This window comes from Syzygium oleosum, unplaced genomic scaffold (genome assembly GCF_021117445.2).
Source record: "Syzygium oleosum isolate NSW1041296 unplaced genomic scaffold, Sole_v2.1 Sole_v2.10, whole genome shotgun sequence".
Classification (NCBI taxonomy): Eukaryota; Viridiplantae; Streptophyta; class Magnoliopsida; order Myrtales; family Myrtaceae; genus Syzygium; species Syzygium oleosum.
The window spans coordinates 1,798,629-1,812,979 of record NW_026607494.1 but is presented as its reverse complement, the minus strand read 5'-3'; the positions used below and the strand labels follow the sequence as shown (position 1 = coordinate 1,812,979).

Below are 14,351 nucleotides of genomic sequence, written 5' to 3'. Positions count from 1 at the left end.
GATTTGATGCGTGCTCCTGAAATCAAAATGTCAAACGAGCCAAAAGTCAAGAAAAAGGTTAGAATTCGATTTCATTTCATTTCTTTGTCTCCGTTTGTGACAAGTGGCCCTGTATTGCTGGACAAGTTTTAGAGCATACGGCGTACTTACGATCTCGTAGCTGGTAACTTTATCAAGATTAAATCTGCTATAAACTATTCTGCTGCTATGCTGCTGATATCTGTTGTCTATCTAGTACAACTTCAGGGAAGATTTTTGGTAGAGTTTAGAATCGCAAGCTTTTTCATGTTCCTCATTAGCCGAAACATGTTTGACCGTGGCACATTTTGCAATTTTAGAGATCACTGATCATATATAGCTTTGTCCTTCCAAGCCTCGAATGCCCCCGGCATTTGTCGTACAACTCGATTCCATGCTTCTTTTGATACCTCTCACTGTATGAAGAGATTGATTTGAGTAATCAACCGATACGACGATCTACACATCGGCAGACTGCAACATGCCGCTTGTTCAATCCCGTCTTTAGGGGCTAATTTGTCTAGTATAGCCGGTCGGCATGCGATACTATTCTTAGGAATGTTTGGTGTGAACCGCATGAGTGGATGCCAAGGCAGTTTTCCTAAAAGTACGCTTGGGAATGTTTGGTGTGAACCGCACGAGTCCATGCCAAGGCAGTTTCCTTGGATCGTGTTCTTAGCTTATTCCAAGCATTATGAACTGTGAAGCATTTAAAAAAGGGATTGCCAACTAGATGATTCAGAAAGAATAAATCAAGACCCAGGAATTTAATCTTGCAGCTTTGCTGTTTCCAATTTGAATCCGCTATTTCATCAAGAAGTCGGCATAAAGAGATAAACCCCACATCGCATACCATCCTGTTGGAAGATGACCAGGGGGTGCCGAGGATCAAGCCACAAGGAGGAAGTCTTCCACTCTTCGTACCATCCCCAATGCTAGACCGACTACGAGACTGACCTCGATACGTGAGAGGAATTTGGCAGGAGGTGCTACAAGCTGATCAGACATTCTGTAATTCAACCAATCCATAATGAGCCAGCTGATTCAAAAAGTATCACCCACATTAGCTTCATAACAGCAGCTTTCTTCTTCTGATGAATCAGAAACAATCCCAGATGACCTTTCCCTCTTAATAAACAAACATCGAACCCATTCGACGTTCCCAGCGAAAGGCAATCTTTACTAGACCACAAAAAGGAGCTGCAACATCTTTCCATGAAGAATCAAGACCCAGTACCAATAAGAGACTATACCATATAACACTGAACTAAGTAAGTTAAGCCTCACAGCGAAAGGCGATCTATACTCTATAACTCTGCCTAGAGTATTCTGTCAGTCAAGGGCTTACGATCTTTCGCAGATAGCTTCCCAAAAATCAAAAGCAATCCCAGGTGTCTCGCGGCAAACTACCCATCTTTATAATCAATTTTGATCATCAGGAATTCCAAAAGGTCTAGAAGCTCCTTGAGCTTAGATATACAGAACCTCCACAATGTCATCATGCTTCTTGCAACTCAAAATATATCTTATTGCATTCCTGGATATCCTTGGCTTCACAATCTTGTGAAAGAAACCAATGTTTTTAATCTCCCAATTCCAGCCATGTCAATATTAATTTCTGCCTGTAAAAAGGCTTTCTTCCATCGATTCTAGCTGCCCAACCTCCAAACTAAGTGGACAATAACCACGAATTACCGAGTAATGGAAATGATTGTAATTAAATGGTTCAACATAACAACCATATTATTCCATAAAACTCTCACGCATTCCAAATTTAAGTTCATTTCCGCTCCTAAAAATTTTTTTAAGCTCATTTTCTAAAGCCAAACGCATGGTCAAGTGACTGAACTCATTTCATAAGAAAATGTAATAAGAAAGAGATCTTATGAACATCTAAATACACATGTTCAGCATACAAAGTTAATCATTTCTTCTGGAAGGTCATTAGGAATTTTATAACTTAGACATTTACTCGACAACTTTCTTACAACTCTTTTCCAATTTTGTTTCCTCCCCAATTCTTCTAATTTGATTCTTACACTATCGATATGCTGGATTAGTATAAACAAGATGAAGGTCCAATGAGGTGGGCGAAATAGGCATTATATGTTAAGCAAGCTAGGGAGAAAATGGCTTACAAACGAATAATTAAATGGAAAATTGAAATGATTTACAAGAATTCCTTGTGTTTGCAAAGCTTGGTCGTGAAAAATGGTGAAGTTCCAGGATCCAAGAAGCCCATGATCCAAGAGATTTTTGGGTCAAAGCGATGCATATAAAACTGCCGACCAATGTGACATTCCTTCTTTTAGAAAACTCAACCTCCCCTTATCAACCCCCCTAATTTCAGATTCAGACGTGCGTCCATGTGGATCCACATTGGTACATGGGATATACTGGTCAAACCCTAGCTATACATCACCAGTTTTGCCGACATATATTGTATTTTTTATGTGTTAGGCTTCTGCAAGATGTCGTAGATGCATGTCATGTATGTGTGTGAATGAAAAAAAAGTGTAATGATAAAAAAAGAAGAAGATGCACAAGCATCATAAATCTGAAAATATCAGTGAATATTCAATTTTTCTAACCATTATGTATGGATAAAACCTGATCTCTCACTCTCTCTATCTTAATTTGTGTATTCGTTGATAGATGTATGAATCGCGTCATTGAGTACCTCTCAACAATAATCTTGAATTGGAATCCAAATAGACGGGTTCGTGAGTTTATCCATGCGGTCCCGCGCTCTTTGAATAGAAATCCATCTTTTGAGAGATCCGAACTTTATTAATGCGATTATTCCTATTGTATTTGGTACGATACATGGAATGATCACGGTTGAGATCGCCATTCTTAGATCCATATCCATCGGATTGGACATGAAAAAAGTCCAATAGCTAAAGAAAGAAACTTTCTTGTTCACTCAATAAAGCAAGATCCGCTCAGAGCATGCACGCGGTATCTTTTCATATTCGCCATCATCTTTCCACCGCTGCTTAAATTAAACCACACTAAAATTAACGACTCATGATGTGAGTGGTATCGCGTTAACCCGTAACACGATCGAGGGGCTAAGTATAATATGGTAAAGGACATGCATGCATCATTAAGGGTGTACTCTTCTTTTGTCTCTTCCTCATAACTCCATTTTACTTGTACACAAGCTACGGAGCTTTACTTGCCCCGCCATAATCGAACTGTTACAAAGGTTCAGTTTTGCGATTGCTTGACCTATCTGCTACTTTAACCAAGTTGTTTCCACAATTTAATGTGCTTCTCTTGATAACTGTAATTAAACATAGATTGTTGCTTGGCTTCCAACACTTACGTGGGCAATCAGAGTTGAGAATTGATCAAGGAGCTCCGCTAGTGGTGTTTAGCAATTGATTTGAAAAATTGTAGGAATAGTTACAGGTTTGAAGCAAAAAACAAAACCAGAAATCTATTGTTGCTACCTCATCTATATAAGTTTAGAGGCTAAAATTTTTTCATTGAAATACTGTCGAATATTGGAATTATGGAAAAAAAACTTGCCTCGTAAAAAGTATTAGGCATTCCCATTATTGGCCCAATTAAAAAAAAATGTCTTCGCTGTGCCGATAACGGGGTCATTTACAACATAGCTTTAGTTTTTCGTGTTGCCAAATGTAATTAATTTTATAGTTTGGTCACTCATATAGATTTCAAGTTATGCCTTACCTGAATGATTCATGAGGTTAGTGGAGTATTTCATGGATCCAGGGTTTTCCTACGTATTTAAAGTGGACTTCCTTGCCCCAAAAGAAGGGAAAAAAATCAAGCTAGATTGCAATTTTTTGACCAACCCTATTCCTATAGTTGGAGCTTTTACTCCTCATAATAGGATATGCAGACATAATTACACCAAGCACAACAATCAAAACCTGATAAAGCTCGGTAGAGCAACAAGCGGAATAATGCTAAGACGGCATGTCAAGATTCAAACTCTCAATGGAAAATTTTGTTACCATGTTAGACAATCATTCTTGACAGAACTTATTGATCATCGAGTAATCAAGAATCACACCTAAAACGCGTACGGGCACGATTTATTGAGTCCAATCAAGTTTAGAGGAGAGGTCCAATTTTGAACCCACGATATCTTCTCTCCCTTGTAGCTAATAGCATGCTGGCCGACTCATGTGCAGTTACCATATAAACATCCCATGTACTTTCCAAAGGGAACATCATTAATTGCAGGACTTTCCTAATATGAGCACCTTGATTTTGACTGAAATGATCTTCTTATATATGATTCTAGGGCATTTACTCCTATGCTGCGAATGGAGCTTCTCGAACGAGAGAAATTCTTGGGATTAATTAATCTTATATTGATGAGAGGTCAAGGAAGCAATTGGAGGCTGCCAGTTTTTTACGATGAGGTAATTTACAACACAGCTTTAATTTTTCACATCCCCAAATGTAATTAATTTCGTATTTTGGTCACTCATATAGATTTAACTCGTGCTTTACCTAAATGATTCATGATGTTAGTAAAGTATTTCATAAATCCAAGGATTTTTTTACATACTTAAAGTGGACTCCTCAAAATAGGATATGCATACATAATTACACCGAGCACAACTATTAGGAAACTGATGGACCTCGGTATAGCAACAAGCAGAATAATGCTAAGACGGCATGTCGAGATCCAAACTCTCGATGGATAATTTTGCTACCATGTTAGACAATCGTTCTTGACAGAGCTTATCGATCATCGAGCTACCAAGAACTGCACCTAAAACTCGTGCAAGCACTGTTTATCGAGTCCGATCAAGTTAGAGGGAGAGGTCCAATTTCGAACCCACAACACCTTGTCTCCCTTATAGCTATTTGCATGCCCGCCGACCCATGCGCACTTACCATATAAACATCCCATGTACTTTTCAAACTGAACATCATTAATTGCAGGAGTTTCCTAATATGGGTACCTTTATCTAGACTGAAATGATCTTCTTAAATACGATTCTAGGGCATACTTCTCGAACGAGAGAAAAATTATGGGATAAGTTAATGTTAGATTGATGAGAGGTTAAGGAAGTAATTGGAGGCTGCCAGTTTTCTATGCCATGTATGCTTTGATGCATCGGCTCGTAGAAATGGTGCGCGCATCACAAATCCTGTGCCTGCTCTCTGAAGCAACACTCCATCGCCTCTCTCGAGGCAATTGCTTCCTCCCTCAGGCAGCGCGGCCCAATCGCAGAGCGGGACGTATTTGGGGACACAGACACCTCGAATCAGCCTGCGGTGTTGCGAAAACCCTGCAACTTTCTCTCGTCCTTGACGGCAACGGAATGTCAACTCCCACTCCACACACTCATGTGCACGAGTGCCTCCACATTTCCATGTGCCTCTCTCTTTATTTTTATCAGAACCCTGAAGAAAAAAAGATAAAAAAAATATCGTCTCATGGTTAGGCTTATGCATGTCTCTGCTTCATTTAACACACTCTCTCTCTCTCTCTCTCTCTCTCTCTCTCTAGGGTTTCAGAGGGAGAGGGTATGTTCTTTTGGTGGTTCTTCGTTTTTGAAGAGAGAAGGGTTTTCATGGAGGTTTGAGCGATCTTGATGACTGAGGGAGAATGGAGAGAGCGTGGAAGCCAAATGTTGAGATGTCACCGAACTGTCCACGCTGTGGATCTTCCAACACCAAGTTTTGCTACTACAACAATTACAGCCTCACTCAGCCCAGGTACTTCTGCAAAGGTTGCCGGAGGTACTGGACCAAGGGCGGCTCTCTCCGGAACGTCCCCGTCGGCGGCGGCTGCCGGAAAAACAGGCGGGGCAAGTCCATACGGATGTCCTCCGGTGCTACTACTTCATCGGCTTACCTTGCTGCCGCCAGCAACCCTTTTGGGAGTGGATTGTCCATAGGTACTATGTTGAAAGACGGCAATAGTTCCTTGGCTGATCTGACTAGCTCGTCTAATGGCGGGTCGCATATCGATCTCGCGCTCGTCTATGCGAATTACTTGAGTCAGAAGCCTGAACCGGCACATGAAGAGTTGGCCGGGGGTGAATCTGATCACCACGACAGCCAGCCTCTGGCAAACGTACGGCAAGTTCATGACTTGGACAATATCGAATTGATGCATGGAAATGAGCATCTTGGATGCGAGTTCATTTCTGAGCTTTTTGCTGAGACTCACTTAAGCAATGGAAATAACCAGATGTTCCATCATCCTCATCATCATGGAGGTGACTCCAACAATCTTAACGGGATCAGTGATCGGATTCAACCGTGCGATGGTGGTGATGCGAGCTACTTTGGTGGGTTGCCACCTTTGCCAAGCGAAGGGGGTGGCACGTGGTTGAATGACCCTCACCTTTTAATGGTGAATCATGGGTTTGAGGGCACAGAGCTTATGCCAGTTCTTGGACCAGAGGCTAATCCAGATCTATTAATCGGCAACTGGAGGGAATTTGATGTGTCTGTACAGGATGCAACTTTCTCCAAGAAATGACACAGAATGTAGTCATACCTCTCTCTCTCTCTCTCTCTCTCTCTCTCTCTCTCTCTCTCTCTCTCTCTCTCTCTCTCTCTACTGTTACTTAATACTACAATTATGTATAGAAAGACACGAGAAATAACCAGAGACTGAAAACGAATTATGTATACTTTATCACCGGAATAATGTATGAAAATTGGTTTTTCTTTAGCTTTTGTGAGGAAGTTTTACTATAGTTATTTGAAGGCACTGACAATACGAAGTCCCTGATTTGATTCTTAATATCACCTTCTTTTAGGTTTTCTTGTACAAAGCCAATCCTCGCCAGTGATCTTATGCCGAAGCACGATATGGACGTCACATCAATTTCGCAGTAATGTGCGTTGGGCGAACAAATTGAGAATTCCTGATTGTGATCTGCTACTAGCCCGAGCATATCACATGCTTACATTGATTAAGTGGAACTTTGTAGCCGGTTTAATTTGCTGCTAAGGACATAGTTTTGCTAAATATAGTACAGTTGTTGGGACACGCAATTGACAAAACATACTAAAACTTGAATTTGCAGCTTCAACCAAGAGATCTCCAGTTTCTTGGACAGTTCCTATTTTCAGCCATTATCTTTGACATCAGTCCTGAATCAATTTAAAGAAGTTCGTCAATGCATAAAAGAAGGGCGGAAACACACTCTCTAAACTTGACGGAGAACTGCATACTATGATGTTCTTTTCACTCGTTAAAGTTGAAATTCACGTTAGAAATTCGAAGATATCGTTGCTCGCCCTATCTCAATCTCAGGGATATTATCCTTAAATTTGTTCTTCGATTGATCTTGCAAGAACCCTCAGATTCACCCACCAAGGTTTGACTCATGAACCCTTTTGCTCCTCTTGTACTCACTGCCGGTTGGTGTTGGAGTTCGATCACGGAATCAGACCATACCCACATGCCGAAACCCAAGTTCTTAATGGCAAAAAAAGATGGGAACTCGCCTCTAGATTGCTTCTCTTTGTCGCTGTCCTCTGGTGCACGAAATTTGCAGCTCAAATTCAAGTGAGAATATGCATTCCTAACAAACTCGTAAATGGATAGAGTTGTTAAGATAAGTGAAGAGAACTCTGTTTTATGTTTTTATCGACCGTTTCCTGTATCTACTATGAAGATTTCCAATAATATGCTCTTTTTTTCACCATTTGCTTTGATATTCTAAGATTTTCTTTTTGTACCATGATAAAAAAGCTTAAATCCCGTGGGTTATATGGGGGAAATCACAATACCTGCGGGATTGGGAACGGAATATATAGACTTGTTCAGCACAGGGCATGGGGCGAAGATGGGGCACCTCTTGTAACTGAGAAGCGGGGATGGAGATGCAAACCCCCTCTCCCGCCCCACCCCATTGCCATCCCTAGTCTTTTTTGTTTTTTTGTCTCACTCATCTCTTCTATATACATATATGTACGGTGCTCATAGGGATCGAACCCCTAACCTGGTACTCTCCGATCCCACCCCAAAATCCCTTTACCAGCAGAGCCGCATGCATGTTGGCATTGCCATCCCTAGTCCAACCACCAAATATATAAGGTCTTGAATTTTTCAAGTTGATTGGGTCAACCCATCATGAGAATCATGAGATTTCCATATTTATTGTCTGTTTTCTAACATATCCTACTCGTACGTGCTAGGTTGCATTTACTTATTTTTCTTGATTATTATCATTAATTGATTCATTTTATTGATTGCACTCTTACACATGGCCACTTGGATTTGTATGCTTAGTAATAAAATAGAAAAAGATGGCATGAAGTAGCGTTTTCTCTAAAAGAGCATAGGTACAGGTGAAAGGCGTCAGGTAAAACTAATCTAATCAAATTCTCCAACCCAAAAGTCCCTGGTCGGCAGAAGTAAGACGGTCTTTGGTCTATAATGGGTTAATGGCGACTCTAATATCACTTAACACACAAGAAATGAGAAACCAAGTTGCAGTCGGCTTGGTTTGGGAGAGTTCGTGCGAAGCCAAAGGGTCATCTAACGAGAGGTAGTTAGCACACCCCTATCAATATGTTAAACCACCTCAAGGTTCATCTCGAAAGGGTCACAACTTATATTAAGATGTACGTATGAGTTGTGTTAGAAAAGTTACACATAGGAGAATTTGTGTGGTGTGCAGCAATTAATAAATCATTGTTGGCCTATAACTCATTGGCTTAAGCTTATGATTGAAGGTGGGTCCTACTAGATATGTTGATGAGCTAAAACCTAGGTTCCATCTTAGTGGTCTCCTCGGGCAAGCTATCAGGTTTCTGTTGCGCAAATCCTAACAAATAGTATTAGAGCCAATTGTTGATTGGTGCTCCATCCCAACTTGTTCCGGTATTTGGTGAATATCTCAAGAAAGAAATTTCATTATTGACGCTTGAGATAGAGTAGAGACCATTAATAGTTGGTCTGGTGACATGAGATAGAGACCATGGGTGATGCAATCCCAAGTTAGCAGTTGATGATGATTGCCATGCATAGTTGTGGGTGTATTGCAATAACGTGGAGATTCAACTTGAGATAAGTTGATGCAGAAAAATACCTAAATTAAGGGGAAGCATATACCTAACAATAAGCTCACACATGAGGGGGAGATTAATAAGATGCACGTGTAAGTTGTGTTAAAAAATTAATATATTCAAGTTGGCTCATAACTCATTAGTTTAAGTTTGTGTTATAAAATTAATACATTTTAGTTGGTCCTTAACTCATTGACTTAACTATTTAAGTGAAGGTAGATCCGACCGGATATGTTGACGGGTTAAGACCTGGGCTTCCTCTTAGTGATCTCCCTGAGCAAGGTATCGGGCTTCTGTCGTGCGCTCCTAACAACTTAAATATAAATATACACCGGCAAGTTTGTAAAAAAATTCGTAAGTTTTCAAACTATACATTAATTGGTAATTTCATAAAAGCATTAGTAAATTACTATAGTTATTTTCTTGTACCGATCAATAGCCAATGATATTTCCTTTAACAAACAGTTGTTTTATACATACCAACACTTATTGAAATTTATCTATCCATATTTTTGGACACGGAGCAGTAAAATTATTCTTTTCAAGTTGAATATATCATCTTTTTCTAAGGGGCTTACTAGTATAACGATTTTTGGGCTACCGTGAGATTAACGGTATATTGTGAGTCATAAATTCTTGAATGAGTGGACTTCACAACAATTTACAATTATTTGTTATTATTATTATTTTTTGGTTCATAACAAATTGAAATTCTCATAACAGATTAGAAACTGTCACCCAGTCATTTCTTCTTTCCTAAATATTATTATCACAAAGGAATGGCGCAATAAATTCCTTGTGTCTTAACATTATAAAACTGTTTTAAAAAAGACACTTCATCAGAAATACTACTACTGCTCTGAAAATGATGTTTTCTTTGCAGGATCCGGTTGCGAAAGTTGAAGGGCTTTTTGGAGTGACGAGCAATACGAAAACTATGACTGAAGACGATAGTTCGACTTTCTTTTCTTTCTTTAACTTTGTTTTCTGGCCTAATGACTGCAAGACTTTTTCAAGAAAGGCAAACAGCCATCACAAACATTCTCGAAGAGGAGGAAAAACTGGCACCTAAACAGGAGCCTCTGGAACCTCTGTAGAGCTCGCAATTTCTTACTTTTTCATAATCTAAAGTCCACTAGTCATCGCTGGAGCGCTGAGATTAACTCTCGCGTGAAAACACATAGGGGCAGATACCGTCAGTTTCACGAAAAAAGAACGATATGAAAGATATTATCCTAAAGGTCGACTGTTTGTGTCGTGTAGAAAAATTTTCGACGGCAAGCATGGCGGAAGTCACGGAGATCGTATCGAATAGCAGCTTCCCTTTTGGTCAGCTTGATGAGCGGGCTCTGCAATCCACAGCCATGAAGCAGCTGCCATCATCACTCTGCACGAATGTGGTAGCTGAATGGATGTTGAAATGGCCCAAGAATGACCACCGAAAGGCAAATTGACCACCCAAAAAAGCATGTTACAGTACGTAATCATGAAAGATTAGGATCTTTGTTGCATGCCCATCCTTTTACAATGGGCATCGCATTGCTATGATTTCACTGGAGGCTCTCATGTCTCAGTGACACTTGGGCTAAAAAGATGGGTTAAAAAAATTTGTGAAGAGGTTATTTATTTGTATAGGTAAATCTTGAGTTCACGAAGTTTCTCTAGCTTCATGACCAGCTGCAATATCATCATCATTACATGAGGGTTTATTGCATGATCCCACCATCATCAATCTGCTTTAATAAAGAAAAAATTTCTACGTAAAGCTCTTTTTACATTAGCACATTCATGATGTAAATGTCGACTCATATACTGTCCTATTGACCTAATGTATTCTTGGATACAGTTGGACATCGTGAGGAAATATCTTGTGGATTGGTGAAACTGCTGAGAATAAAGTGACGCAATGCAATCCCTTCTTTTCGTAAAATTTGATACAAGTTCTAAGAGAGAACTTATATTTTGCTTGAGTTTTAAAAAATCTCAATTCGATCGATTCGCTACACTATATATAAAGAACTTAGTACAACTAAGGGCCTGTGTTGGTAAAAAGTGGTGAAAATTTAAGAACTGAATCTTAAGTTTTCACAGTCTTAAGTGCTGAAAATAGGACTCGAAAGTTACTTGATAATAACTGAAAATTCATCACTGCGAATATAACTAATTTCTAACCAAATATGGAACAAGGATCACTAGTAATAAGTTTTAACAATTTGGCGAGGCTCTAATTACCACGAATCACTTTTTCCATTGAATGAATTAAGTACCCATCCCTTACTTACAAAATTATATGAATTTCTAAGTAATTGAATCTTTTAAGTCGATACTAACTAGGGTTATCAAACAAATTTAGTCTGATTAAGCACTGAATCTTAATTTGCAGCACATAATTAGGATAATCAAATAGGCCTTAAAGGTACCTCGGGACAGATCTTCCAAGCAAGTTGCTGCAACATTGCAGTACAGAGGAAGTCGCGATTTAATTAGCTTTCCTCAAATGGAAGGAAATTTATCCAAAATCATGGGTCATATTATCATGGACATCATTTTATGTCCATATCTGTATAAGAACATACTCAATCCAAATTCTACGACCGTTCTTATTCTGTCCGTCATCGGTTGGAAAGGAACAACTTTCACTGGTGGGGTGACAGTGACCATTTCATGAATCAATATACAAAAGCTTAGCCGACAAAAGCAAGAAAACTACAAGCTCATACTAGAAGCTCACTGTATATTTCAAGATGGGTATGATGAAAGCAAATTGGAGGGTATACAAGGAGAGTGCTTCCAAACCCTAGCATGCAATTTCAGTATCTCAATGGCCTTCTCTTTGGTCTTCCTTCCACAGTCTACTTGCAGAACCAAACACAGCTTCGCCGCGACGCCCAACTGCAACATCTCTTGCGCCACGCTCGCCGTTGCCGAGAACTTGGAGACGGAGAGCAGAATTCGGACCGCCCTCTCGCTAGCCACCTGTGAAACCCTAAGTATCCTCTTCGACACAACCGCGACGCCCGCCCCGTGCCTTAGCAACTCCGACCTCCCCTCAGCACATTGGCACAGCATCTCCAACAACATCAATATTAACTCGCTGGTCCTACGGTCAGAACAATCAAGAAGCAGCTCTACCAATACCGAGACTGCCCCGGATTCGACAGCTTTGATCCTGTTTCGGCCCCAGGGACATAGGTTTATCAGTAGCTTCAGCGTGGCCTTCGTGGCCTGCTGAGAGATCTGGTCATGCAGGACTTGGGCCGCCTCTGTGAAGAACTCCTTCCTCAGCGTGATGATCTGCATCGGCTCGGCGACCTCGAACATCGACTTGAGCAGCAGCACAGCGTACGCCCTCGACTCGTAGGGCCCACGCTGCATGATGTGTGTGAGCGATTTAGTGAACTCACCATCCTTGGCCACAAGGCTCTTGAGTCCCGGCTCGGAGAGCTGGAGATGGTAGAGGATGCACAGCGCGTCATCACTTGGTGTTTTGATGTCAAGCAGTGACCAGTCTTCTGATGCCGATGACTGATCTTGCAAGGTGGTGTTTATCACTGAGGCCAGGAACTCAACGGTGCCGGCGGCTTCCATGCAACGCTTGGCCGAAGTATTACGAGATGCGATAGATCTCAGCCGCCTAAGACACTTCTGCTGGAGCTGAGGCTTTTCGGCATCTCGCAGGATCTCAGTGATCTGGGCTTTGCTGATGGGAGCCCTGGGGGTTGGGATTCGCTCGATACCGTTCGACGAGTTGAGGGTGCACCACGATTGGATCAGGCGGCGGAGGGTGTGGTTCGGGGTCAGGTCCGCATCGGAGATCGGCTGTTTGGTGACTGGGCACAAGCTGCTTTTGGACGTGGACAGCCATGTCTCGATGCTCTCCCGGTCATAGGTTATCCCGGTTGAGACGGTGACCGGATCTCTCATGATCTCTAGCGAGATGGGGCAGAGGAAGAATGGAGGCACTTCCACTTCATTGTTGTCCATTCGCCCGCGGAGCGATATGGCCGGATCGATGAGCTGATGATGCAATCTCGATGCCGACTCCAATTGCAATCGAATTCTAGTGCGATGATTGATGAACTCTTGTGATGAGAGAGGAGATAAATGATAGCTGAGAAAATTGAATTTGTTTGGAGTGGCTTGGTTATATATATATCGAGGTGGAAGGTCAGGCAATTCAAAACGAGGAAAGTCAAAACAAAACACGGAAATTAAACGTTGAGAAAGAGAGAGTGAGAGAGGACTTTTCAACGGTATTGAATGGCTCAACAACGGCCAACTCTGAATTACCCGGTCGGGAAGGAATAAGAGGGCAAACTGCAACAAAAGGGTAACGAGAGAGAAGGAAGAGAGGAAAGCAACGTGCATGCTACCTCCTCCCTTTGACTTTCTCTCTCTAGAACTATTGCGTGGCTGTGCGCCAAGTGTTCTTTATCTTTTGAAATTACATAATTCTGAGATTAGCCGGTGTTTGCCGACCACATCAAGTGGAGACACCGTCGGGTGTATGCATGTTTTTCTTTTTTAATTAATATTGCGGCCATCAGCACCTCGTTCCTTCTTCCGTTAATAACAGTTGTTGCTCCTTCAACGCTTCTGAGTTTTGACCCAACAAAAGTCGAAAATGTCAACGCTGATCTGGTGAACACGCTTCGAATATTCTGGGTGAAAGGATCCGATCGACTCCAAAAACATTTGATATGGAGAAACTCAGTCATGACCAGCTAAAGTTATTGCCATTTGGGAATATAACCTCGTGATTGATATAGTTCAGCCCTAGCAAGATACGTTCCTTATCCAATTCCGATGTTTCTTCTAGTACAACTTAATGTTCAAGACATGCAAATTCAAACTTTTCCTAGATGTCTACTTTTCTTTCTCTTCTGTCGTACAGTGAACCGCATTTGGATTGTCGATGTCAAATCGCGTTTTACAACTTCTTGCAAAAAGTATGCGTGCGGATCTTTAACTGAACCCGACTGCAGCTTCTTTTCGAGCCTCCCATGCTCCAAATTGCATAATCTACACGAAAAAAATGTTATCTCCTTGCCTCATTAGAAAGTTATTTTGTAGCAACTCCTAGAATCATCAGGTAAATACCTAACTAGAGATTAATTGTTGACTTGAGGAGGCGAGAGACCTGAATTTATACGCCGTTCTTTATGTGAACGGAAAAGTTGGCAGCAGGGTTAATTAATTAGCGATCAAGCTCGATTAGATACACATGTATAATGCGCACTTCTAGTGCATACTAGTTAGTAACAATTAAAAAAAAGAAAAAAAAGAAAGCTGGAGACAACTCCTAT

General features: G+C 41.0%; 2 protein-coding genes across 2 annotated transcripts; one reads left to right on the top strand and one right to left on the bottom strand.

Annotated features, from left to right (window-relative positions):
* The first annotated feature begins 5,620 nt into the window (after positions 1–5,620).
* LOC115678607 (dof zinc finger protein DOF3.5-like) lies at positions 5,621–6,502 on the top strand. Its single transcript, XM_030601986.2, has one exon. The coding sequence runs from the start codon at positions 5,621–5,623 to the stop codon at positions 6,500–6,502; it is 882 nt and encodes a 293-aa protein (XP_030457846.2).
* A 5,078-nt stretch (positions 6,503–11,580) lies between these two features.
* On the bottom strand, positions 11,581–13,522 carry LOC115678668 (E3 ubiquitin-protein ligase PUB23). The gene has a single exon (XM_030602066.2). The coding sequence runs from the start codon at positions 13,411–13,413 to the stop codon at positions 11,785–11,787; it is 1,629 nt and encodes a 542-aa protein (XP_030457926.2). The 5' UTR covers positions 13,414–13,522; the 3' UTR covers positions 11,581–11,784.
* Positions 13,523–14,351: the final 829 nt, after the last annotated feature.

Bases quoted from the DNA above. Each gene is read 5' to 3' on its own strand.
- LOC115678607 (XM_030601986.2), top strand. From the start codon at position 5,621: ATGGAGAGAGCGTGGAAGCCAAATGTTGAGATGTCACCGAACTGTCCA.
- LOC115678668 (XM_030602066.2), bottom strand. From the start codon at position 13,413: ATGCACGTTGCTTTCCTCTCTTCCTTCTCTCTCGTTACCCTTTTGTTG.